Raw genomic sequence first — 27,338 nt, forward strand, 5'->3', positions numbered from 1 at the left:
GATTTTTTTTTTTTTAATCCTACATTAAAAAGTATTAAAGGCATGGATTTGAACTTCCACGTAAATTGCATTTAGTTTGAATGTGGTAAACAACTTGGTCCTGAAGCTGCATCATTTTTAAAAGCTCACCGTCAGTTTTCTTTTGCATCTCAGTGACACAGTCCTCCTGCTCACTTCATTGCAAGCCTCCTCCTCCTCCTCCCACTTCCTGTCACTAATTGCACTCAGGCTCTCATGATGCAATTCCTGTGGTGGACTCTGTGTTCCAGCAAATAACCATTACAGTGTACATTTTATAACCATTGTCTGTATTTTGTATGCATTTTTCAAAGGGAAAATATACGCAGCACTAGTTGTCATCTTAAGGTCTGGGGCTTTGAAAGTTTGTGTAAAATATTTTTTATTGATAAAATTTCAGCACAGCAGTGAAGGCAACCACCTGGGTTTACTTTCACCCTTTAACCTGTCCTTTGGGTAATATATTGAAAGTTAATGTGACCTGTCACCCAGATTGCTTTCGTTTGAACTAAAGTGTGAAAACGCTCTGCAATTTAAGGACTAGCTCCAGTGTGCTTTAGATCCCCAATGCTATTAGCCGGGACTTGGAAGCCTGTTAAACAGGTACAACAGTTCAGCCCAGGGGCCACCCTCTCCCTCACTCCTTCCCCTGCCCCACCCTTGGGTGCCTCTCCCTTCCCTGTGTTCTTCTTGCTCTCTCCTGCTGTTTACTCCAAAACCAGCCTCAGATCGGAACTCCTCGCACCCCCTTGCAGGATCCCTACAGTGGCAGTACTTGGCCATACGGCACCTGTGTACACATAAAAATGCTCTTCTTGGCCATGGGATCAGGGCCTCATGTGCTACATATGAGGCCTGGGAGGGAGCCAGCAAAGGCTGTAGATTCATGGCTAGCACTGCTGTGACCGAGCAGCGCCACCTGCTCCATGATGGGTATAGTCTGGCCTCTGACCTCAGGGCAGCACCACAGGCAGGAAAGTACCAGAAAGTACAAATCCAGTGAACACTTACTACACCCGACTTAGGTTGGAAGGGGAAGTCCAAAATGCTGTAGAGAGGCACTGATACTCTAGAGTAATTTACAGGTGTGTTATCTAATACTATATAGGAAATACAGGAAGAAGGAAGCAGTGGGCTTGATAGTAAAGCTAACGTGGCTGTTTGATATCTTGACTTTTGGAGGGAAAGCCTGAAAGGATGGGCTGAGCTGGAGCCCAGTGTAACATGGTCAGCTGTGAGAGAAGGGGCTGAGTGCAGAGCCGGAAGAAACACCCACCTTCTTTCCCGTCCAGCTTCATGACCCAAGATACACACATCCAGGATGAGCTACCCGAGACCCAGTCCTGTAGGCACCCTTTAGCAGAATAAACTGTGTCTCCCCAAAAGTGCTGTCACAGAGTAAATCAGCATCTCAAGTCGGCCGGGGCACCCTCTTAGAAAATAGTGTCCTTGGAACCCTGAGCCCCTGCAGCGTGAGAAAGGGAGTAAATGTTCCTAGTTAGCAGCATTACTTTGAAGCAGTACTTTCTGGCCCTCTGTTAGTTTTTACTGTTGGGTGCAAATCATGGCATTTAGTGCAAAAGGGGCCTGAGTTGTCAGACTGACACACAGGAATTTTCACACAAAGCACATTTTAAAATGTCGTTAGTACAGGCATTAATTCTGACTTGGATTTTTGGAAATGTTTCAGAAAGGGTACTTCACAGTGATGGCTGTATGGTACCCTATGTTCTACGAGTCTTATTTTCCACCTGTGACGATGACACCAATGCTAGAGTAGTGCAGGCAAGCTGAGGTCAGAAAGGTGGTACTGTGCTCACTACAGTCCTGACAGGCATGGTTGCTAAGCTACTCACAGGAGAAGCCGGCCCAGGGCTTAGGAGCCGGGGCTCTAATTGTTGATGATGATGAAGTATTTCACATACAGCTGTCTCAGGAGTAATCACTCTCATTATTCTTTGATTTTACCCAGTGTTCACACACATTGTTGAATTGTTTTCAAAAGGGAAACAGTGCTGCGAATCCGAGTTGACTAGATGTGTTTGCTTTGTGATTCAGTGGAGATTCTCAGCGTCTTTTCAGAGATTTAAAAAGCTTTGTGTTCAAAAGCAGTACCTCCAAGGTGTATTATAAATCTTCGTCAGTGGTGGTAAGTGATGTGGACTTCCCTGGAAGAGTCAGTGTTACTAGAAGCGGCTGGGAAGGCGGTGTCAGGAGGGCTTGTGTGCGTGCCCTCCCCGCCCACGCCGCACACTATCAGGATTGCAGCCAAACCCCTGTAGGCTGCTTGAGGCAGGGGTAGGCACCAGGGGTTTTCTTCCTCGGATCCAGACACCCTAGTCCTGGGGGCTAGGGAATAGTGAAGAGAGAGAGGGCTCTTGAAGCAGCAACATGGAGGAAAGGCCCACCACCACCCGCTTCCATCCTATGGCAGACAGTTGGCTTCTGAGACAGTTTAGGGCACGGGCGATCCCATGCTTTTCCTCCGGCAGTGTCCTGAGTCCTTATCCTCGGGTGGCCCATGCTAGCCTGAAACGCACCAGATGCCACCACCAGGCCTGAGCCTCTGGGGGATTCGGACCAGGCATACCTGCAGGCTGGGCAGCATAGCACAGAGGAGGAAGCCCCTTCACCTGAGAGGCCGGGGCGGGAGTGGGTCCTGAAGCAGGCCCCGGGGACACATTGTGCTCTGTGAGGAGGTGGAGACAATTCTGTGGAGGACCTCTGCCTCTCCATCCACCTTAGTTGAAGTAGACCCTGGGGACAGGAGAAGAGTTCCATTTTATGTGGCGGATACAGGGAAAGAAGTCTTCTTCCTTGTCCATTGTAAGGGAATGAGAGAGACAAAGCTTGGACTATGACAGTCTATACTCAGTGAGTCACTCAGATAATCTTTAATACTGTTATTCCCTAAAATTGAATTTCTGATCACATATGTTAAAAATAAAAAAAAAGGATTGTACTGCTTCCTTTAGCCAAGGAGGTCATGTCAAGATATCCCAGATGTCCTTGCAGTAGCCCCAAGCCACCAGCTCCTTCCTTACCACAGGCAGGCTGCCTTCCAGCCAGCTCCTGGATGGCCAGGTCAGCTCTGAGCCACCCCAGGTCCCAGCCAGGACAAGGGAAATTTCTGAGCTCTGACCTCTCCATATCCCTGCTTTCAGGGAAGCAGTTTGTTCATCTCATCACAGAGTTGTGTCTGGATGTTTGATGTTCAATCCCAGCTCTGTTTGTGGGCCTACAGAGACCCGAGCACTGTCTTAGACATTGGATGGCCCTCTCTCTGCCTTCAAGGAGCTTACACCTTAACGAGTTCACATCAGAAGTAGACAACAAGGATTCACTAGGCATAACTCCTCGAGGGAAGACTGGGGACCCTAGACATCAGAGGCTGGCTCCAGCAGAGCCCAGTGACCTGGGCATCATCAGGTCCCCAGGGTGGAGGAGATCCTGAAGGACCCTTGGCTCAGTCCCCTTTCCCCAGCCCCATAGCCAGGTGGGACCCCCTTTCTGCTGTATACCTGGTGATGCTCTTTGGTTACTTTCTCCAGTGGCCAGTAGTCTTCACAGATATTTTAAATTCACCATTCTGGGATTTAAAACTTAGTTTTCCATCTTTCCCAATATTAAGATAAGGAAGTGGTCATCTTACTCCCATTCCAAAATCATTAACAAGCCTCCCCACTCCCAGAAAATCAGACTCAACTTGGGAATGTTCACAGTGCCCCAGACATCTGATTTCCCAGCCCACAAACACCCCTGCTCTGCCATGTGCTTCAGACAGCTGGGCATCCCTTTGGGTGAGAGGCCCAAGAGGATTTGACCCAGGGTGGGTCTTGGGGGGGCGGTCCTGGGACCTCCTACTACTGGACATCTATTCTGGGCCTGCCAGGCCTGTTGGCATATGTCCTCTGCACATCCAGATCCTTTCCAGGCATGTGCATGCGCAGCCTCTACTTGTCCTCCTGTCCAGGGGAGCTTCTGTCCCTGTTCGTGATCAGATGATCAGATCACTGTCGGCTTCTGCACCTGGTCCAGCCTGCCCAAGCCAAGCTGAGTGCCCATGTACCTTTCCAGAGTGCCTGAAGCAATCTGTCCTCTCCCCTCCCCATTCCTCTCCCTGACACAAACACGGACTGGGCCTCCCCCAGGCACAAACATTTTTAAGAGCAATACTGTTTTGTGGCTCAGCCCCTCACCCTGAGGACTTCTGCTGAGCCTGGCACCTGGCAGAACAGAGTTGGGAAATCAAGGCTCGGATGTGGGTGAGACTGAAGGTGCACTTGGTTCGCTAGGGCTTTTCCATGCTAGGGGCAGTGGCTGCCTGACAGGCAGGATTCTGTGATTCCAAGAAGGGGCTGCTTCCACTCAGAGGGAAGGTGAGCCCAGAGAGAACTCGGAATTCTGTTTGCAACCTCTCCCTCACTTCAGCAAGGCCCTGAAGCCCTATGGTTTCCCCAGAACACCCCTCCCCCTAAAGAGCAGGGGGCAGTTCTCCCCAGGCAGAGGCAGAGACAGGGAGAATCTACCAGGGTCTCCCCGGCTAGTTGAATCAGAGCCCATGGAAATAGCTGATTTTCCATTGAGGCATTTCTGAATACAAATCCAGAAGCATCTATACAATTGGGGGGAAAAACAGCATGAGTTTTAAAGATTTAAACATGTATGACTTTAAAACAAACCAAAAAAAAAAAAAAAAAAAAATCTCCCAGATGTCTTTAAAGCGTATTCACCCATAAAACCAAGTGGACTGTTTCCCCTGCTCACCCCCCCTTTCTCCTTTCCATTCCTCCTGCTAGAACCTCCTGCTGCTTCACACAGTGTGAGTTTTTATTTTCGGTGGAGGGAGCAGAGAATATTGGCTTAATTTGAGCTTTTATAAACAGCTTTTGCTTGATGTCATATGCAATACGTACATGATACATAATCAAACCCTTTGCCTTGTCCTGAAGCTTCACTTGCCTTACTCTGAGATCACACCCCACCCACACCCCTTCCCCTTGAGCACAACCATGAGTATCCTCGCCCCGATGCCATCCCCTGCTGTGCCTCTGTCCTGGCACCAGGGCCTACATATGCTTCTGAGTGGGTCAGTATGTGAGGTTGCCTCAGTGGGCATCCTCCAGCTGCAGGAACATCAGGGCCCCCGATCACCCTGCAGTGCTGAGAATCACACTGCAGAAAGTGTAAGTGGAGAGAACTTGGGCTTCTTCTCCCTTTGAGCCCTAACTAAAGATGGGCCTCCCTTCACTGTGGTGAGGTCTAGCCAGGGTCCTTCCCTGGCCATAAGACCAGTTCATTTCCACAACTTTTAGTCTAAGCAGGTCCCTGTTTTGAGAATCTGCTTATTGCTTCTGGGAATTAGAAATGGGGGGCAATATTTCTATTGCTTATAGAATGCCAGGGTTTGGTTTGTTTGTTTAGTTTTGTTTGCACAAAATGGTCTGGCCCCAGAAATTCAGTCACTTGGAGCTTGTGGCCAGGAGCATCCCGGCCGAGTGTCCGCACACGGCCCTTTCCTGGGGGGTGAACGCCTGCCCCGCCTGGGCCCAGGGGGTGTGGTCAGCTCCCCGAGCCAGGCTTGCAGTTTGTCTTGGTCAGCAGCTCCTCTGGGGGCCGCTTGGGCATGGCTCTCTGTGCAGCTGGTCGGAATTTCTGTCACTGAAGAACAGCCATCTTCCCTGGGAGAGAGTGAGCACTCCGCTGCAGGCCCTTGGGCCTGAGAGCAGGAAGGGGAGTCCTGGGTCAGCTCAATCCCCCTGCACCTCTGACAGCCAGTCTAGAACGTAGATTCCTCTCAGAGTGAGGGTTGCTGTGGCACCAGAATAGCAGCGGGGAGGCAGGACATGCAGTGGCGCTTTACAAGGACTCGGCTGGTGGGATATTCATAAAAGTCACTCAAGGAAAACACTCTACCCATTGCGCCTCAGAGTAGCCTCACCAACAAGTGAACCCAGTTTAAAAGATATACTGTCTTGATGGAGAACTGCTGTGTTTCTTCCTGGGTTTGGCCAGATCTTCAGCATCACATAGCTAACAGGCATATAAAATTAGATATTACTAAATAACAGACCATTCTTGCTCCTCACCACCCCCGAGCAGGGCACGGGAGCCACTTAGCCAGTGTTCACAGTGACATGAAGAGCCTGAGAGACCCATGGCCGCTTGGAAGAGAATGGCAGAGCTGCTAGGGGTTTGCCCAGACCAGCTAGGACTTCTGCAGCATCCCATTGCTCAAAAATGAGGATGGCTCCATATACCCCCTGACCCTACCCAGCCCTGAGGAGTTGACTCTGGGTCCTGACAGCTGCTGTACCTTGGCACCCAGATCTTGGCACCCACCTTTTAAACGAAGGTAGACCCCCTCAGTCTGACTTGGCTTAGGCTTCCCTTTGGCCCCAGGCATCACCAAACAGGTTCTAGACCCTCAGCCTAGCTTGCTTCTTTTTAGCATCCTGAGTGGCATTTGAGTCTTTTGTTTGAAACGGATTCATTTTAGCCAGAGTCCCTCTTCCCCTTTGTGCCCAGTGCACCTGGAGTATCCCCTGCCCTTCATCTATATCCCAAGGCTCCCATCTCTGTGACTTCCCAGCTGTCCTGTTATTTCCCACCTCATGCTTTTCTTTTCAGCTGAACCTTATTCACAGTGAAATCAGTAATTTAGCCGGCTTTGAGGTGGAGGCCATAATCAATCCTACCAATGCTGACATTGACCTTAAAGATGACCTAGGTAATTGGGGATGGGGTTTGGCACCATCAGCTGTCAGTTGAAAAGTTATGGAATCCAGAATTTAGGCTCTTCATCTTCTCAAATTACAAATGGTCAAACTAAATTCCCAAAACCGAGATTAATATTTGAGAGTAGACACTGAATGTCTACTTACTCTAAGCCCTTCCAACTGGGAATGATGTGATTATGTTTTGTTAAGCCCTATTGGCTGCTTTCCCCTTGATTATAAATATATTGCCATCTAAATTCTCTTCCATAATGATCACACTGACTGCTGGTTACTTTGGGGGGGATTTTTTAAAACTGTGTTTTTTTTTTGTTTGTTTTTTTTTTTTTAAGAATTGAAACATCTCAGGTCACTACAAAATGAGTTTCTCCATTTAAGCCTTAATTAGAAATGACAGTTAAAGCATGAAAACACTTGAGAAGGGAGATGGTTAAGCTGCACATCAGGATATTATTAGGTATCTTTCATCCACCAGCAAATTGGATTCCCCCAAATTTACCACGTACTGCCACTTCAACTTTTCCTACAACTGAAAACAGTATATGACTGGGTGCCACCTTCATGAATTATTTGGCTTGAGATGATATTAGAGAGAAGGCACTCATTCTCTTTCTGAGTGAGTTCCTCCAGAGGAAAACTATGCCAGAGCTGTGGAGTCCCTGTCCAGGAGGGTGGACGGTTCAGGACAAGCTGAGAGGTAGCCCTCAGGAGTCCCACTCTGTGGTCTCACCTTTGCAGAGAGGAGCCGTCGGCTCAGGGCACAATGAAGGCTTCTATCTCCTTAGCTGTGGGCCTTGCGGGGGCAGCAGGCGCCCACCAAGGCAGCTGTATATCTGATACTGACTTAGGTATGTTTTGTGTGCCTTTAGCTCTCATTTTTGGCCACCTTTGTAAGATGGCAGATTTCTTTACCGGGAGAGACGCCCATGCCAGAGCCCAGGCCCGACCCACACAAACTGGGTGCAGTAATGGGCTGAAGACGTGAAAACTGGGACTCAAAAATGCCCTGCTTGAACTTGTTTTCCAACTGCCTTAAACAGATACTTTCTTTTTTTAGGGGGAAAAAAAAGTGCCCACAAGCTAGAAAAGGTGAGGATTCATCTATTCACAATATACATAAAAACAAGATTAGAATAAGAGGTAGGCCTAGAAAAATATTTTTACACATCTAAGGGGAAGAATAAAGAATAAAAATTCCTCTGTGCACACCTATACTGTTTTCTCCGTTTTCAAGAAATGTCCCTTGAAGGTAGACAAAATGATGAACTTCACAGGAATAAAAATCAAACCCTAAACGGTGACTGCTGCCGAGAAAATGGAGAAACTTGTTGTTTTGGTCGGCCTGATAGTCCACATTTAAAAAAAACCAGATGCCATGTTTTAGTAGCCTTCTCAGTGGGGTGCCAGTCTTACAGGCTTTTGCGAAGTGAAACGGGGCATTCGTTGTTCTTTCTTTTAACCTTTGGAAATGATCTCGTGTGTGTTTCTCTTTTTTTGGACCTGTCATTCAAATGTTTAATTTAAACATGTCACATTTGATATCCCTCCCCTCCTCCGCTCACCCCCACCCACACGTGCGCACACCTCGTGGACTGACTGCCCTTTGGCTCGTATGTTGGAATCGACCAGGTAGGCCAGCCCTGCCACTGGGGCCTTAGTAAATGTGCCTGTGCGTGGGTCTCGGTCCAACACAGTTGATATACATTTGTTTACCTGTTATAGTTGCAAGTTGTACAGGCTGACATTGCCTCGATCGACAGTGATGCTGTCGTTCACCCGACAAACACTGACTTCTACACCGGTGGTGAAGTAGGTAATGCCTAGCTGGGTGCTGCCGAGTGTGTGTGTGCATGGTCAGTCGGCCGCCGCAGACAGCTTGATCCTTTGACAGCTATGCAGGGCTGCATTCATTTCACACTTCCAGCTGTCCTGACCTTCCCCGGGTCTCCCGTCCCCGGGTCGTGAATGCGAGAAGTATAGCTAACTGTCAGCCAGGTTACATCATGCCGCTCCCAGCTGGGCCCACTTCTGGTTTGGAAACTGGTTCAGCAACATCATGTCCTCACTTGCTTCCTAAGGCACAGCTTTAAGCTGCCAGGGGGATGCAGCCCAATGCGCTGCGTGGCATCCATGACCGCTTCTGTGCCCTTCTGTGGACCAGACACACAGCAACGCCTGTTCACAGGTCTGTGTCAGAAGCACACTCGTTCCTGACAGTGGCCTTCAACTTTAAGTGCACGCTGGGGGAACTTGACAACCCTCTCCCACTCTCGTGTTCTCAGACCTTAAGTGCACGAAGGTCCCCTCATTCTGATTTTGTGTTTCTAGACACTCTTGAGAAACACTCTCCTGGACCCAGAGAGCCCCTTCCTCTCCCCAGCAGCTGACCCACATGGTGGCATCTGGCACTAAGTAGCTGGCATCTGGCCCTAAGTAGCTGTGGGTGGGGCAAGGCAGAGTGAGCAGACTGGCATAGACAGTGCCCTGCTGTACCAATGTGTTGAGGGGCTTCTGTAATGTGGGTGTGAAGGCATCGGGGAGTGATGGCAAAACAGCGCAGGTTTGGAGCTAGGTAGGAGGTAGGATCCTGAATCCTAACCTTACCATCTCCCAGATTTGGGGCCTCGGCAAGTCACCTGACTCCTCCTCAGTGCCTCGGTTTCCCTGTCCATAATAGTGTGAACAATGAGAACTGTGTTGAATCACGTTAAGTCACGTAAGCGAAGCACCACGCCTCATGTCTGGCTCGTGAGAGGGGCTCGCTGTTGTCGTCTTGCTCTCAGGTGCACGTATGACTCTTACGTAAGCGTGCTGATCCTGAGAGCAGCATTTCTGAGTGTAGACTCCAACACCAGCTTCCAAAGAGAATTGGCTACGTTTCTATTAAGGACAGAAGTGAAGTCATCTTGAAGGATGAGGCTGTAGGGATCTGCATGAGTGTCCCAGACACTAGAGTGTCCCAGATACTAGCAGCACAGCAGTTTAGCAATCTGTAGCTGTCCAACTCTGCTCAGTGTCAGTCACAAAGCCCGCTGTTCACAGTCAGCCCCAGCCACTGGGATTTGGGCTGATTGCTCTCCTGGGCATTTTGGATTTTGGATAAGGATGGAAAGACAAACTGGATGGAAAGTCGGGATTTGCCAAACCTGCTAGGCCGAAATGAAATCAGGCTGTAGGCAATTAAAATAAACTCCCCTTTCTCAAGATTTTGGAGGAGTTTAAGAGCTCCTAAGTCAGGCAGCTTAAGCGAAAGATACTTCCTTTCTTAACCAAGTGAAAACTTGATGGGAGGGAAGTACTGATTTGGAGGAAAATAAATAAACAAACAGCTAAGGGCTTATCTTTTCAGCCAGGATTGGCTAAAGCCTGGGTTCATCCTGCCGTCCCAGACTTTGGGTGAAATGGAAATTATGAAACTTGCTGGGCAAAAAAATCTTGCCCAGGGGAGAGAAAGGAAGGGCCAGCCTGCTGCTGCTTGGGAAGTCTTTCCTCAGGATTAGCCACACCAGGAGGTGGAGCTGGAGGTTTTGAGGCCAGCAGGGGCCAGCAGGGGTAACAGGCAGAGCCAACTGTCCCCACCCCACAAGAGCTCAGTCCTTCATAAACCATGCATGGAACTGGTCTCCTTGGAATAATGACAGGGCTAGTGCTTTTCTCTCTGACACACATGCCCTTAACTCACTCATGTGCACAGGGCAGGGAAAAGTAGCCTCAGTGACATGTAATTAACCTGGGTCTGAGAGCTCTGCCAAGGCTACCTGGCACGTCACTCCCAGACACTATCAAAACAGGTCCAGACAACCTGACTGGCCAAGGAGCAAGACTGTACCAGGACTAAAACTCAGGGCTTCCAAAGCCCACCTCTGTGCTTTTTCTCTGAACCAGTCCAAACTAGAACTGAACCCAGATCTCTTACAATACCAAAATAATGGTCAACCAGATTCACACATGGTCTCAATTGGTTCCAGCTCCCACTTTGATGTGTGAGAGGGGAAAAGAGGAAGCGAGGATGTAATCACTCCACTTCTCATATTTGGTGTGAATTCCCGAGTCCCGAGACTGCTGGAAGAAGGAATGCGAGTGCAGGAATGCTTAGCCCCAGTGATTAACTTTTACCCATCAAAAAGTTCTTTCTAACAGTGAAATAGACCACAGGCTGAGCCTGACATTTGTCCAAGCCTAAATTTTTGCTTAGGCTGTTTTGAACACTGATACTTATGCCTGCTTTCTAAGCATGAAATAATGTTCTTGTTCTCATGGGAGTAACACATGTTTATGCTTGGGGGCAAATAAGCCAATTGCTTTATGATTAACCCTGAAGTTAAGCCTAAAAAGCAAGAGTCTTACATTAAGAGTGTTGACAATACAGTTGAAATGGGCCTGTTTCTTGTTAAAAAGTACACGTGTGTCTACATGAACATGTGCATACATATGTGTGTGTAGGAGTCAAGTCCTGACCGGGTTGATTGCCTGCAATCTAGGATTCAATTTTTAAGTTTGGGAAATGCATTAAGTGTAATTTAACGTGCAAATTTCACTTCTAATTAAAGCAAGATTTAATTATAAGTAAAAATTTTAAAGTAAACACTCTTCCTAAGATAAAACACCTTTAATTATAAATCAGCCCATTTTCTTAAATTTTCTATTTCAGAAAGGTGTCAGTAGTATCAATACAGCACTGATATTACCTTCCAAATTTCCCATTCCTCGTAAAGAGTAGGAAGACTAGAGAATGCGTCCTGAAATAGTCCTGCCTAGAGCATGTTCGTATCCATCCCTCAAGCTGGAGGATGGATGAGGAGGGAAGGCCAGACCAGGTGTAGTTGGTCAGCAGTGTTTGGGATCCAGCGACTTTAGACTTCAGATTCATTTCTCTCAGTTGCATGGATGTTTCGGGTGATCCTGTAACTAGGCCTCACTCACCTGGGTTGTAGCCTCAAACTCTGCACTTCCCGGTGGTTGAAGCTGAGCCATGAGGCCCAAGCCTGCTCCCCTAAGCCCACTGGGCACTGTCCTGGATGCTGAACTTTGTCACAAACACCAGAGGCCGTTGCCGCTGTCAGTGAAAGTCTCTGAAGCGGGCGGACGTGTTTCACCTCTGCACGCCTCTGCCATTTAAAGCCCACTTCACTGCTTTCCAGCACAGGTGAAGGCTTGTGGGCAGTGCGGGCTAACGAGGAGGGGCACTGGATCCCACCTCAGGGATCCCACATTAATCTCTGTCTGAAAGCCAGGCCTTCCCCTAGCTGAGAGCTCCTCATGGATGATGGCCTGCTGCTCACAACCATTCAGGCCCCCAGACTTCGTAGAGTGGGCGGCTTATAGGCGGTGCTTGCCAGTAGCCCTTGTGCTGACTTATTTGTGACAGTGCCCAGGCCATCTGCTTTTCCTTCTAGACACTTCCTGGGGTTACTTCACCCCTCCACAATAACATGCTAATGAGGCAGGTTTCTCTAAGATAATCAGACCTAGTCATTCCAGGGTGAATCCAAAGAGAATCTGGGCTGGTGCATCCCAGTGCACCCTGACTGACCCATAACAGAATATGCCGGGGGCACCTGGAATTTTCCATGACAAACGGTGAATCTTAAGGGGAGTATTTTATCCTCTTGTGAGGAATGTACTTTAAAATGTGCACAGCTGAGGAAGCAGAGCTTAGGGAAGACCGAGGCCCCATGCTGGCCAAACTTAAAAGGATGATTCTGAGTGCTTCTCCCTAGTGAGACATTTAACCCACAGACCTTATTACAGGTGTCGATAATCATATTTGGGAACTTGGCTTTCATAGGAGGAATTGATTACTTAGTAAGTACCCTAATTTAAGAAGAAGTGCTCCCCAAATCCCATTTGATTTTTAAAATCTGGTCCTGAACAGACATCCTTCTTTCCAAGCTTTAAGTTCATCTTTAAGCTCTGTTTCTGATGTTGCCCTCCTTTACCTAAAACGATTCTGAGTCATTAGTGTGATTAAGGAAATACTGTCTGAGGCCATTTTTTTTTTTTTTTTGTAATTCACACATGACACCAAAGCTGCAAAATAGAAACTAAGCGTGGTAGTAGGGCTAGCCCAAAGGTGGCCAAATCTGAATGCTTTCTTCTGGGCCTGCTGCCAAGAGGAGAGCTAGCTGCCTGATGGGGGCCTGCTATGCTTCCTCTAAAACCTCCTTATTTGGGGGTTCTCCCCAGAGACAGGGAAGAAAATCCAGGGGGAGGCATCAGCCTTGGAAGCCAGCACCATCTGGTTTCTCACGCTGGTGGAAAGCATGCGAGACAGGCATGCTTGCAGAGAACAGGCGTCGCCTTCACATCTCTGGCACATCCAGGGTCACCCCGTCACCCCCACATAAAGGGGCAGCAGAGGTGGCCCAGTGACCAGCCGTGCAGAGTGGTGACTGGCTGATAGTGCATCTCTTCTCAGTTTCACTTTTCTGACTCAGCCACAGCTTTGTTCCTATCTTGCAGCTGCCTGGGAATTTAGCTGGTCAGATCATTTTTAGTATGTAATCATCTGACATGCTAAGTGTCTGTGTGTGCCCTGGGACCCGGGGATGGTGATCTGACCTCGCCCTGTTCTTGTCTAGGAAACACGCTAGAGAAGAAGGGTGGCAAGGAGTTTGTGGAAGCTGTCCTGGAACTCCGGAAAAAGAACGGGCCCTTGGAAGTAGCTGGAGGTAAGGAGGGGCAGCACCCTGCTTATCTGGGAGTGGTACATGCTGTATCATGGAAACCATTTTACAGGACAGATTAGAATTCAGAGGTGTATGGGTGTCTCCGAGATGGAGGCAGAAGAAAGCCTGGTAGACTTTTTATCACACACTAATTGTCAGGAGAGTTAAGGGTTGTGAAAATTGCCTTTCTAAAGTTTTTTCCTTATTACTTAAAATAGCTTCTAAATGTTTGATGTCTAGTCCTCAAATTTTAAGCAGTTACAGAAGCCAAACTTGGCAAATCTGAGAGCTGAGAATTATAGTGATACTGAGCCATCTGCAAAATTGCTGATGAGAGATGCAAATGAATCATTTCCATTCAGCCATCTGTGTTTTTAATGGGAGTAATATAAATACACATCTCTCATTTGCCAATTATACCTTTCCTGATAAGAGGGGTAAGAAAATGAAGTGTGAGATGAGGAGAATTACTGCTGAGAACTCAAGGCAGGGCACTGCTCCCTGCTGCCAGCCTGGACCGGGGGATTTTAGGTGGACACAGGGTTTCCTGAGCACCTGAGAGTCAGGACAGGGGGCAAGGCTGACTCACCCACCAACTGTGTGAGAACAGACCATTCCCTTCCTTTCTCTCTGGGCTCGTTTCCTCTTCTTACTAGATGGTTCCCCAGTGCCCATTCCACATCCTATTTATGATTTTTAAAATGAATCTTAATTAAGTATGGGCATCAATGGTTCCTAGGTCACACCCACACAGCCTTCTCTGAGGGTCCCCCAGGCCTTACGCCTCCTTCCTCAGTGCCTGCACATGAGCGGTAATAAGAGGGTGGCATTGCATTTGACCTCTGCTCTGCCAGTTCATTTCAGTTTTGCCTGCAAAGGGCAAGGCACTGAAGAGAGTTTGTTGGGGCAAGTTACCAAGCTCTTGCAGGAAGTTGCCCTTGGAACTGCCCACACTGAACAGGGAGGACACGCACAGCATAAAGCACCCAGCCAGGGGCTCCTGGCCTTTCCTCAGTCCCCTCCTGGCGCCTCTCTGTGCTAGCCCGGCGTCCTTCCCATTGGTACTTCAGTTCAAGCCCGTTTGGTGGCCCTCAGCAGGAGGTGTGATGAGAGGGGGGCCCTGATGCTGCTACATACCATCGTAGCTGGTGACAGAGGAGCCACAGCTGGTGCCAACCCATTAGACTTAGCACAACTAAAGGTACGTTTGCTTGTTTCCAAAAATGCGAACACATTTTGATCTTTATTCTAAGATCTATTTTAGAAAATGTTTTAAAATATTTTTAAGTATGAAGGAAATAGATAATCACTGCTAACAGAGGTTTTATCTTTTCCAAGCATGGTTTAGCAGTTACTTCTCATGTGGGCAGACCTGTGAATTAAGTCCCATGGTGTCAGTCAAGCCCGCAGTTCTTGAACCAGTCAGCAGAGCCAGGACTCAAAGTCAGACCTGTGACTTTGGGTTCAGACTGTTGCTCCTGCATGAGACACTTCTCACAAATCCCTCTTCTCTGGATTCTGCTAGTCAAATAGCAGACCCAGTAACAACCAAGACCCCTGGATAGCACTTGGGTGTTCTTCACAAATTGGGTTTAGGGAACATTTGATCAAAAAGGTTTGGGTGTCTTAGTGGAACGGTGGATGGAGACGTGAGTGTGCTCCTGTACAGAAATCTGGCAGGCAGCATTCATCAGACGCCTTGGTTCTAGAACCACCTTCTTTGCGCTGCAGCTTTTGGGATGGGAACCCTGGTACATGCTCTGGGAGCCAGGGGCTGACCTGTCACATTTCCTGGTGGGAGCAGACCCAGACCACTGTCTTTAGCTGGAGAGAGGCTTCTCCTAGGAGAGGAAGAGAGTAAGATGGGAAACGGTTCCATCCTAAAAACACAGTCCAATTAATTCTGTCAAAACCAGCAGGATGGGTTGGTCAGGGAGAAGACTAGAACAGCAGACATGCTATTTACTTTCCCAATAGGTTTATTCTGAACCATGTCTGAGAGATTTATAGATACATCATAATTAAATGCACATGAATCCACTTGAGGGAAAGGCGGTTGGAGACCCCAGAAGGCAATTAATTGGAGGCTACAAACATTCTGACACATTTGGTCAAGTTAGATGGTTAACGCTCTGCCTTCTGGGAGGGTAGGGAGAGTGTTTACTGTGACTTTGGCTAAAGTTCCTGATGGTGATGCATCCTAACGCCGGCTTCCCAGGTGTGGGGGTGGACGTCCCCCTTAGAGGGAGGAGGCTCTGGGGCCACGCGTCTGGGGGGATGTGCTGGACAGTGGTCCTTGCGCTTTGTGTGGGAACCCCACTCACTGCTCCTCGCTCGTCCCCTGCAGCTGCTGTCAGCGCAGGCCATGGCCTGCCCGCCAAGTTTGTGATCCACTGTAACAGTCCCATCTGGGGTGCAGACAAGTGTGAGGAACTTCTGGAGAAGACGGTGAAGAACTGCTTGGCGCTGGCGGATGACAAGAAGCTGAAGTCCATTGCCTTTCCATCCATCGGTAGCGGCAGGTAAGGGCATATGGCGCTCTCCCCGGGGTGTGTGGGCCACACTGGCAGAGAGCTCCGTGCACACGGTCAGCTGAGGCTGCGTCCAGCACTCTCTAGGCAAAGCCCCTTCCCTGTGGGATTCCCGAGTGTTCTCCACCCTCCTCTCTACCTGTGTCTCACTGCCCTACGCATGAGGTGGATCTGACTGGGCAGGTACGTGAAACAGGGCTGACCCCTCTTCCCAGCCCTGAAATCTTCCCAGGGAGACTTACAGAGGTTGTGGGGAACAGTACAACTGCCCCTGAGACAGACACACAACCCAGAGCGGCAGCCCTGGAAGGGTGGAGTTGTTGAACCTCTAATGAGGCAGGTAGGACTCAGCCACAAGCCCCCAACCACAACCCCCCGACCCCAGGTGGTACACCCCAGATGTCAGCACATAGCCCGTAAGGTCCCTGCCTGTCAGCAGCACTGCACTCGGGCTTGGGCCTGGCTAACCAGCCGAGTGATAGCAGGCAGACGAACCCCGCCTTTGGCTCTAACCCCCTACCCTGTAAAAGAAACGTGATCGTCCCCTTCATCATGCAGCATCTCAGGACCGCTCAGACATTAAGGTGCTCTCTGAAAAGAGCATGCTTTGAGAACTCTGCCATGAAGAAGGTGGGATGGCTGCCTCTGAGGCTGTGTCTCACTGCCCGTCACATCTCCAGGCTCCTCCCTCCCCAGGGTCTGAGCTTCAGGCCTCTAGAAGCCTCACCCTCTGGACAGGGCACAGTAGCAAGTGGAAAGTGGCCTTCAGAGCTGCTACAGCCCAGGGCACTGTGTCGGCAGGTATCAGTCCCTGGGGCATCCTGCGCACACGGAGAGCCTTGCAGGGTCTCTGCCATCAGTGCCTCCCAACACCTGAGGAAGGCGGGCTGTGCAGTATAGCATGGGTCCAGCACACTGACGCCCCGTGACGCGGCCAGCTACACTGTCCTCCTGGGCCAGAACCGTTCTTTGTGCACATAGAAAGCTGCTCTTCTCAAACATTCCCCTTCCAAACCCACGAGGAGGACAGAGAGTGGACTTGGCTGGTTGTACCCTTGTGCAGACCTTGTAATGCTGCTTCCCTGAACAGTGCCATCACTGAGGGGCCCACAGCCCACGTGCCAGAGCGGTCCTGGGATGTCTGCTTGAGCGGAGCTTAGCCACTATACGCAGAAGGCCTTGCCTGTAGGCAGACAGGCACCGTGTGCCAGGGTCACAGTAGTCACACCAGAGGGCCTGATACGGGAAAACTGTTCCCCGGAGCCTCTGCCTCTCCCCGTCCCTCTCCAGCAAGGACAGAAGAAGCATCCCCCTCCTGGAGCTGAGCTACGGGTGCCACACCTCCCCTCGGGCCCTGCAGTTCTGGGCAGTGGGAGGGGGCACAAGGGCAGAAGCGGGCTCTCTTCTGGGGCTTACTAGCGAAGCTGGTGTGTGGGAGGAGGGACCCTGCACAGAGGACAAGGGAACGTGCACGCCGCCCCAGCCTCGAGTCCCCGTGCTCACCCTGCCCCGTGCTCTGGCCCCATCACCTCCAAGTGCAGGTACGTCCAGAACGGACGCTGTTGGTGTTTTGGATTGTCGTCTGTCTTTCTAGTTGCCATACGTCTTCATTCTGTTCTCTTCTGCCAGAAGCAAAACTTGACCATCATTTTAAAAGCCAATACCATGTAAATACACATTGAAAAGAAAGCAAAGCTGACAGAGCTCGAGCATCTAACAGCCCTTTCGGCTGGTTCTAAGAGCACCCGGCAGACACGCACCCTCCATAAAGCAGTCAGCAAGCACCCAGCAGTGAATTTCCCCAGGGACTGACCCTACTCAGTCCCAGAGCCCTTGCAAGTTTTTTTTTTTTTTACAACGTGCTCTTGGATCTGAGCATAATTAGCCAGCTTCCTGCTTCTCCCACTTACCCATCCTCCCACAGAAATTCTGTTATTTGGCATGGCTGTGTGACCTTTGGGAAGTGAATCACCCTCTCTGTCCCTGGCCTGCCTTATCAGCTAGTGAGGCTAAGGGACTGCCCTTCCTCACAGACGGTTCTAAGGCACAGTTAATTAGCGTTTCAGATGCACTTTGATCTACTCTGATGAAAGGTGCTTCCGAGGAGAGAAGCAATAGAGGAGTCTTTATTGGAGGTAATAATTTCACGCTCCTTCATATGACTATTGGGAAATTTTTAATTGAAGCATAAAAGTCATGCCCATAAAAAGAGCATCTGTTATTACAAACTTATTTACATTTTTCACGGAGTAAAATGTTTTAAAAAATAATCAGTTGAAAGCTTTTAAGAGGGCAGAATGCCAAAGACAAGCACATGTGCATTGCCGCCTGGCCCCACATCTGTGGGGCAGACCTTGCCCCACAGAGCCGTGTAAACAGCTGCCCTCCCTTTCATGAGCAGAGAATGGGATTACACCAGAGCCGGCCAGTAAATCACAGTGGGGTTTAGGAGGGGAAATAAAACAGCTTGTTTGTGGCATCCAGTGTCTCCAGCATAAAAGTCATGCTGGAATGAAAACAATATAAATGCAAACATGTTGGTGAAGGGCTGTGGGATCACTTTCTCTCAGCCAAGGCCTGGTGTCACGGGCATGTGGAGGCTGACCACACCCCTGCACTGCCTTCCTCCAGCCCCTAAGAGTAGGAGCCAATCCTAGAGCCCACTGAAGGCAAATGAGACCCACAGTGTAGCCCTGGGCTTGGGAAACCGCCTCTGGCCCTCCTGTCCTTGGGCATCCTGCTCACAGTATTTATGGATTCCCCCCGACTCCCTCTGCTCTGTTTGACATTAGAGGACGACCCCTCTCCGGAGGGGCAGCACTTGGGGAACAGCTAGTGTGGGGCTTTGATTAAACTCTCCTTAGATTTATGAGCCTAAAAAGGAAAGCCAGTTTGTTTTCTTCAAACTACCATTTATGGCTGTTCATTGAGTTTCAGGAGTGGTGCTAAACCTCCTATCTGCAGTATCCTCACAGCAATCCCACAAGGTGAGCAGCACTGTTAATTCAACTCAAAGGCAAAGGGGAAGCTTAGAGCGGTTAAGTCACTCACCAGAGGTCACACAGCATGTACTTGCAGAGCCAGCATTTCATCCAAGGCCCTTGGCTTCAGTGCTCTTGATATTAGGCACATGGAACCCCCACCTAGTGTCCCCTCTGGTCAGCCTTGCCAGAGGATCACACCACTCCTTGCGCACTCTCTGTGGGAGATTTTAGACAACCTTGGAAACACTGCTTGGAATTCCCTGACCTGCCCAGCCACAGCATCAGCCTCCCTGCTCCCTGGGCATGGGCCTTAGAAGACAAATACAAAGAAGAGACAAACTCTATTGGGGAGAATTACTTACATGAGCCCTGAAGAGAAGGTAAGAGGCCTCTGGGGGGGTTGTGTTGCCCTGGCCTCTCTCTGGCTTTGGAGGCACTGCGTTGGATGCCAATGCCTTCTGAATTTTAGCTTCACCCTCTTGTAACCTACTGCTCTCAGCTCAGACCCTGAGAGCCTGGTCTTTACCTCTGGATAGAGTTCTCTCTGGTTGGAGAGTTATTCAAAGCCAGATAGAGCACAGGAAGGCCCAGGAGCACAGTGTGAAGTAGACCTACTCCCAGCAGACGGGATCCACATGGGGCGACAGACACTCTGCCCGCATCACCCAAGCTACCCTGCCATCTTCCAAACAGCCGAGACAATTAAACAGGTAGCCTGGTCCGTGAAAACCAGAGTCCATCTAGAAGCCACTTTTGTTCTTAGCCTTCAGGCTTGGGCCTCTAGTCTTTGCCCTCCAGAAAATCCACCTGGGCTCTCCAGCTCCCAAGACACAGCCTCTCCCCACAGGAATCTCTGGGTCCCTGGTCAGCCTCTTCAGCACTGCCCCTGGCCTGCAGGCCTGCCTTACCAGGCCTGGAGGCCAAGCTCACTGGAAGCAGGGACGCCTGGCAAAGCCCTAAATGAAGAGGGGCTCAGCCCAGCTGGAGGCAGGAAACCCTCTTCTGTGAACCCGAATCTCTGCCATCCAGATGGGACAGTGGACAGGAAACCAGTGTGTACAGACAGCCCCCAGCCATCACCGAGCAGGTGACCTGGGAGGGCACCACACGGAGGTAGCCCATGGAGTCCACTTGCAACAGTCATGGAGACTGAGGCCTCAGACACAACTGGAGTGACTTCAGGGAAGCTTAGACACCTTCTTAGTCTGGTCAAGGCAATAAAAAAGGTCAAAGTGGAAGATAAACTCTCTGAGGGGTGGGAAGCCCTTTCTCACAAAGCACCTTAAGACACTGAGGGGCCACATGGAACATGGGGGGCTCCCAGCTCTCGGGGAAGCCCACCTGCATCCCCATCGTCAGCACCACGCAGAACCTGCTTCCTAGTGGAGGAAGCTTGTGCTGAGAGAGGTTGGCACGATTCAGACTGGGATCTGACTGGAGTGGGAGCCCGTGTCCACCCTCACTCTAGAAGCGGTGGCAACTGGTCTCAGCCAGGAGGCAGACACAGCGTGGCAGTGGTAGAACAGAGTGACTGGAGAGGAAGACCCAGCCAAGCAGAGAGGCAGCGGTTATTCCACCCACAAGGGAGCCCAGCCAGCCAGCCAGCAACTAAGCCAAGAGATGAGTGAGACACACAGAGGTGAGCACCTCTCTCTAAACTGGTCGGAGCTGCACCAGGAGGGCGATGGAGCCCCTGCCCACACCACAGCAGTCAACGGTTGACGGCCCTCCACGAGAACTGGATGCTGCAGGCCTGGATGGCGGCCCTCTGGGTGCCTTGACTACAACTTTGTCAGCAGAGACAGCAGCAGTCACCCAATCCCAGCTGTCACAGGGCCTGGGAGGCCATTTCCCACCATGTGTACCTTTAGAAAGACCCTGTTCCCACTTTATAGGTGACACTATTGATTGAGGGCTCTGTGTAGTGTCTTGTTCAATGTGCACAGCCTCTCCAGGTAATAAATACTTGATTACCCGCCTTATTTCACCAGGTGGGGAAACAAGGCACAGAGCCAGGGCCCAGACTCAAGTCCTGTGGGGCTCCAGGCTGCTGCGTCTTACACATTCCATTCCATTACAAATACTTCTAAGTGTGCCTACTAGAAATTGTTTTGAGGCCGTACCTGAAGACAAGAGGAAAGCTGCTGCCACCTCCATTCCTTCCTGGTGGCCTGTGTGGTCCAGAGTGGCCACAGTCCCATGGCTGGGTTTCTTCTTCAGGCTGTGACTGCCTCGGACACAGGTCTGCGTTTGTCAGCAAGAGGTCTCCTGGAAACAGATCATGTTCATAGTCACCCAACAGCAACCTTGCAGGACAAGCCAGATCAGCCTGTGCTCCCTTAACAGTGGGGCATACAGGCCTGGGCACTGTAGCTCCCCACTTGTAGGTTCTTAACCTCTGGGCCCACAGTACAAGTTCAGATTATCAAGTCTACCCTGACTGTGTGTAGAACAGTGGCTCTCAGAGCATCAGACTTCCTGGCTGGAGCCCAGAAAACTGCATGTTGGCCACCCTTCCGTAATCCTGATAGAAGCTAAAGTGGAGAACTGTTGACTGAGAGGAACAGGGACTAATATCCCTTCAGTCAGAGTCACACATCCTCCAGGGCAGAGGAATGGGAAGCTGGGGGAGAAGGTCTGTGTCAGAAAGTGCTGGGCACAACAGGTGCAGTGGCTGGCCTGGTGAGGGCGCCCCAGAGAGGCCCCGCCACGTCTCTGTACCACACCATCTCCCCTGGCTCGGGCAGAGCAGCCTCAGAGTGGCACGAGGGCAGCTCACGAAGCCCTGCCCAGAGCCAGCTCCAGTGGGGCACATGCCAGAGGAGGTGAGCTGTGACCATCAGGCCACACGACAGAGTCCCTCACCTCGGCCCAGCTCACCTGTGCAGGCAAGGACACCCAGGAGGGCATCGTTAGTAGGGTGTCTGGGGCTTGTGGAGCCTGGTCTTGGGCTTCCAGTGCAGAGGTAACACCTCCCAGTGCTGCCCGGCCCCTACCTAGCCAGGTGGTGTGTACAGGCCGAGCTCTGCCTGGTCAGAAGCCCCTGGAGTTCCTGGCCTGAGTGCAGGCTGCCCCCAGCGGTGGGTGGAGCTCTGCGGTCCTGCTGCTGCCCCCCACCACCACCCCGCGACCCCACTCCTGCCTGTCTGCCCAGCGGCAGCTGCCTCCTCATGCTTTTCTCATCAGGATCAGAACAAGTGGGATCGTTTTAATTGATGAGTTCTCCGGACAGCATCTGTATTTACAGCAGGAAAATAAACATTTGCTCTTGGTGAGATGCTTCAAGGGGGCCCTTATTCGGGTGACCCTGGGACCCTGTGCCTGCACGCTTGCACCCAAAGTGGGCCTGGTCCCCCTTTCAAGAGTGGGGGGTGGGGAAGGAAGGGTAGCCCCTCCAGGGTATGAGCTGGGTGCCCCACAGCACACTCACCAGAGAGAAGCGCCGAAATAGAAGGTCAGCTTTACTTCGTGCAGTCATTCCAGCCTGCGTCTTATCCTGGACAGCATGGCCTCTGTGCTTCTTGACTCCTGTGAGGAGAGTCAAGGCAGCTGAGCCAGGCTTATGAGAACAGCTTCTTGCCAGGCTGAGCCTGCAGGTCCCGGAGTGGGGATGAGAAACTTCCTGCACTGTTCCCACCACCCTCCACCCCAGGCCGCCTGTTGGTCACCCCAACTCTGCTGGTGCAGAGAGCCCCCAGGGGGTCCTCAGGTGGAGGCTGCCTGTCTGGAGCACCATCCTGGCCAGAACACCTCTGCAGCGCTCTCTCAGCTTCTGACCCTGGTCTGGTTACAGGCTCGTGTATGCTGGCTGCCGCCAGGAGTGCCCTGTGCTTGGGGCGGGGGAACCTGCGAGGGAGCCCCAACTCTGGGGTGCACCTACTACATACAGCCTGCAGGCTCCTCTGCACAGACTGGGAACAGGTCTGGGGTGATGCCCGTGTCATCTAAGAGTGAACTTCACTTCTGAAGCATTCAGGAGTTAGTAGGGGTCCATTATCAAGCTGAGTGAAGCCCTGTTTGATCGAAAGCAAGTTGCAAGAATGGCTTTCTCCTCGGCCCTGAAAGGCTCTGAGTGCTGACGAGATTAAGTGCGATCCTCCAAAAGAAGCTAAGGTGGTGCACATCTCACAGCGCTTAGCGAGTGAGCCAGGGAGAAATCCTGTACCTGACACATTTGAAAGCCTCTCGCCAGGCAGCAGGCACACCATTCGAAGCAAAGTCAAGTTGGCCCCACACTTCACACTCCAAGGTCCGGTCGGATGGAAGACGGTAGACCTGCAGATGAACAAAGAAATCCCCGTGGATTCCAGCCCCTCACTCTTGCCCTCAGTATCCTGAACTGTAGACGGGTCAGTAAGAGCCTGAATCCAGGGCCATTATCTGCCCTATACTAAGCCTAGTCACAGTCCTGGATCCTGTGGGTCCGCACCTGCAATGTTGCCCAGGAACAGCCCCGGGCACACACGGAGCAGAGTGCTTATCCTGTTAGTCCTGCCTTTCAGATTCTTGCCTGAGTTCTGAGCCACGTGACATTTACTTTAAATGGAATTGTATGTGAATTCACGTCAGTTTGGCGTGGAGACTTGGATGCTGTCCCTTGGGATGAAGAGCCTACTTGTCCCAGGGCTGTTCCCTTACACAGCTCCCTGACACTCGGGCCTATGGGGTGTCCAAGCTGGTGTGTACTGGGAGGAGGATATTCGGCACCCATGAAATCGGAAGGCCCATGGGGAGGGTGCAACCCTTTACCGTGGACAAGACAGAGGCTGGTGCTTCCTGGAGAAGCTCCAGCCTCCATTACCCCTGAGACTGAGCCCCCCGGAGAGCCTTTGGGAGCCTGGGCTGTATCTCAAGCCCCATGCTAGTCCCAGTGATGCTGGGAAGAGAACTGTGAGTGTTCACACCGCCCACAAGAGATAGCACACACCCCACACGCCACGAAACACAGACCTGTCGCCTTGCTAACTGCCTCTCAGAAAGCATCATGGCACGCCCCCTGTTGGAGCACACAGCGTATTTTCCTGCAGGACACAGTTTGCCGCCGCTTCATCCTCCCCCTGCCTGGTGGCCCTGGGCTCTCACACCTGTGTCCGAGCAGCCAGAGGTTGAGGGCCGCTCGTGAACCCCAACACAGCACCAGGCCACCATGGCACAGGGAACTCGAGGGGCTCCTGGAGGGAGGAGGTGGCTGGGGAGGGTGGACCGGTGGCCGCCGTGGGCCCGTAGTTACTGAGCCCTCGTTCTCTCTCTCACAGGAACGGTTTTCCGAAGCAGACGGCAGCTCAGCTGATCCTGAAGGCCATCTCCAGTTATTTCGTGTCCACAATGTCCTCCTCCATCAAAACGGTGTATTTTGTGCTTTTCGACAGTGAGAGTATAGGCATATACGTGCAGGAAATGGCCAAGCTGGACGCCAACTAGGCTGAGGAACTGCAGGCCAGCCCGCACCGTGCCCCCGCCTCCAATTTGAAAGAAAGAAAAGAAAAAAAGAAATCCCCTCCACTCCTAGTGGGAGGCGGGAACCCTTTCATTTTTTTTTCCCCCCAGTTTTGCTCATCTAGGGAAAATAAGGTTTTGGTTTCCAGTTTAATTGTGTTTGACCTTCTAAAATGTTTTTACGTTAGCACTGATAGTTGACATTACTGTTGTTAAGCACTGTTCCAGACCGTGTCTGACTTTAGTGTAACCTAGGAGATTTTATAGTTTTATTTTAATGGAATCCTGCCTGATGCAGAGCAGTGGGGAGAGCAGTCTTCTACGTGGGGCAGAGCGCAGGAAGCCCGTTTTGTAACCGTGTGTCGTGGTGCTTTATTGTACACCCAGTGGCGTTCTTTTTACTATAATGTTCCTTTTTTCCTCCCCTCAAGAAGAAAAATCATGAATTTGCAGCAGACTTAATTTTTGTTTACTTTCTGTCTTAATGTTGGATTTGAAAAATGAAAGATTTAAAAGGCAGAACAGAATCTGTTGTCCTTAATTATATTTGCAATTTGGAATTTGTGTGAATTGATTTAGTAAAATGTTAAACTGTTCTGACTGGTGTGTTCCAACTTACTGTGCCCTTGAGTCCTAAGTCGGTTTCTCTCATCACAGGAATGGGGGACCCTGGGTGGGGCAGCCCACCCCTGAGAAATATTACAGTGGTCACTGCACCCTGGGGTAGGGAGAGCAGCCTCAGACCCTGATGGTCTCTAGGGGGGAGTTCGTATAAAGTCTCCTTTCATCCCATGACACCGGGCAAGGGTGCGATCCCATTTCATGGATGAGAAAGCAGATGTTCCAACAGCCATGTGGGTGGCAGGTGGCAGGCTGGTCCTCCAGCCTGGATCTCTAGACTCTGAGCTCCGCTTTCTCCTGCCACCTCCTCCCTCCTGACCATCTCTCTGACTCATGGCTGGACCCAGAGCCCCTGGGCCACTTACTTGCCAGATGGAGTGACAGAAGCCTTCAGCCCTCAACCCGGGCCATGCTGTTTCCTACAGGATGGGGTCCCTGTTACTGGGAGCTCTCCAAAGGCAAGGAAGGTGCTGTCACCAAGGCCCCCATCATGCTGTCCGCTTTCACAGCGGTGGGTGTTTAGGGATGATCCCTGCCACACCAAGGCCCCCATCGTGCTGTCCGCTTTCACAGCGGTGGTGTTTAGGGATGATCCCTGCCACACCAAGGCCCCCATCATGCTGTCCGCTTTCACAGCGGTGGGTGTTTAGGGATGATCCCTGCCACACCAAGGCCCCCATCATGCTGTCCGCTTTCACAGCGGTGGGTGTTTAGGGATGATCCCTGCCACACCAAGGCCCCCATCATGCTGTCCGCTTTCATAGCGGTGGGTGTTTAGGGATGATCCCTGCCACACTAGAGTAGCGAAGCTCTGGCTATCTCAACTTGTTAGCAAAATGCAGACACTCTGTGCTTCAGAAGGTACATTCACCTTAATCTAAATTTGCCTAAAAGGCACAGAAGACTGCTTTTGTCACTTTAGAAAAGAAACGTGCCTGATTCTAAAGCAGACTTTACCCAGGAGGAAATACATAGCACGCTGCATATCTTGGATGAATGTAAAGGATCATTTTTCCTTTCCAAACTGTGCCTAATGAAATAAAAATAGAATTCCTAAGCCATCACACAACCAGCCTTTTCAATGAAAAAGCAACTACAACACTTCTCACTCAAACCTGAAAGATTTTTTGAAATTTTCCTAAACATAAGGTGTTATTAAGACTTACATTTCCCCCCAAGATCTTTACTGTGTCTAGATCACATATTCCTACTTATTAATTATATTTTGGCAAAAAGAAAGGTTTTTTTTTTTTTTTTAAAGATACATCTTCGGATTAACATATACATACTACCATATATAAAACAGATAATCAAGAAAGACCTATTATATAGCACAGGGAACTATTCAGTATGCTCTAATAACCTAAATGGGAAAACAATGAAAAAGAATAAATACATGTATAACAATCATTTTGCTGTACACCTGAAACATAACATTGTTAGTCAACTATAGTCCAATATAAAAAATTTTAAAACAATACGAAAAAAAGAAGATGCATCTTAAAAATGATATCACTCCATCAGTAATATCTGCACACGTCTTCCTGGACAAACCATACTGAGTATCCATTCACCCAAGAGTGTTGTCTGTGCAGATGACACCTGTGATGACGCTGGCTTCTAGGAGCTGGTTATTTGCTGTGTGCCAGGCACTGTGTTGAGTCTCTTACAGGTATCCATTCTGCCCTTGTGACAGCCCTGAAGGGCAGGTCCTTTTGTTAGAGCCAGTTTACAGCTGAGAACACAGACTGGGAGAGATTGAGTACCTTGTGATCACACTGCTAATTCGTGATAACCAGATTTAAACACAGAAATGCTGACCACCAAGACAAGGCCCAAGATGGCACACTAATCAGCAACAAAGAGAGGCCACTTGGCCTTGGTGCCATTATCAACTCAGAGACTGAAACACAGATGGAACAGAGGTTTAAGTAGTTTCTAGGTAAATGGCATTTCCTTCGCCCTGGAAAAGGAACACCTTAAAACCCAGTCCTGTGTTTATCAGAGATCGTCCACTAGATGTCACTCAAAGGATGGGAAGCCAAGAGAGGAGAGCGCTGCAGGTTTCTGCTCTTCGATTGTGCACAAAAGAATAGACTGCATTCATCAGGATTTGTGTGAATTATTTACCATAATCACCTAAGTGTTTCTAAACTTTCGATAATCCAGAGTGTGTTGTGCCCCTGAAATGTGGGCTCACTGAAGAAATTCTTTTCAGTGACACTGAGGGAAAGCACGCCAACCCCTCGCCTGGGATCCCCATTATCTCTAAACCACCCTGTCTGTTTTCAAAACTGAGATCAAAAACTGTTCTCTGATGTCGGCCTCATGTTTACAGGGAAA

The 27,338-nt window shown here is 50.3% G+C and overlaps 2 protein-coding genes across 12 annotated transcripts in view; one reads left to right on the plus strand and one right to left on the minus strand.

Annotated features, from left to right (window-relative positions):
• The window catches only part of LOC113895341 (core histone macro-H2A.1), an 81,957-nt gene extending 56,983 nt beyond the window's left edge, over window positions 1-24,974 (plus strand). For 3 of the 5 annotated variants that reach the window (XM_027546448.1, XM_027546449.1, XM_027546447.1), the window contains exons 6-9: window positions 6,649-6,748; window positions 13,337-13,426; window positions 15,771-15,945; window positions 24,194-24,974. In XM_027546448.1, coding sequence (XP_027402249.1) covers window positions 6,649-6,748; window positions 13,337-13,426; window positions 15,771-15,945; window positions 24,194-24,359 — 531 coding nt within the window. In that variant the 3' untranslated portion in view covers window positions 24,360-24,974. Of the gene's footprint in view, window positions 1-6,648; window positions 6,749-8,477; window positions 8,569-13,336; window positions 13,427-15,770; window positions 15,946-24,193 lie in introns of all 5 variants that reach the window. The other 2 variants (XM_027546451.1, XM_027546450.1) reach the window with 1 other exon arrangement.
• LOC113895342 overlaps window positions 1-27,338 on the minus strand; it is a 205,455-nt gene that overhangs the window by 1,179 nt on the left and 176,938 nt on the right. For 2 of the 7 annotated variants that reach the window (XR_003511813.1, XM_027546453.1), the window contains 4 exons: window positions 23,104-23,213; window positions 22,369-22,466; window positions 21,062-21,206; window positions 17,795-19,153 (listed from right to left, as the gene is read on the minus strand). Coding sequence is in view for 6 of the 7 variants with exons in the window: in XM_027546453.1 (XP_027402254.1) it covers window positions 21,192-21,206; window positions 22,369-22,466; window positions 23,104-23,213 (223 nt within the window). In the remaining variant the exon portion in view is untranslated. Of the gene's footprint in view, window positions 1-15,929; window positions 17,577-17,794; window positions 19,154-21,061; window positions 21,207-21,770; window positions 22,467-23,103; window positions 23,214-27,338 lie in introns of those variants that run through there. The other 5 variants (XM_027546457.1, XM_027546452.1, XM_027546455.1 and 2 more) reach the window with 4 other exon arrangements.

Source organism: Bos indicus x Bos taurus, chromosome 7, assembly GCF_003369695.1.
Source record: "Bos indicus x Bos taurus breed Angus x Brahman F1 hybrid chromosome 7, Bos_hybrid_MaternalHap_v2.0, whole genome shotgun sequence".
NCBI lineage: Eukaryota > Metazoa > Chordata > Mammalia > Artiodactyla > Bovidae > Bos > Bos indicus x Bos taurus.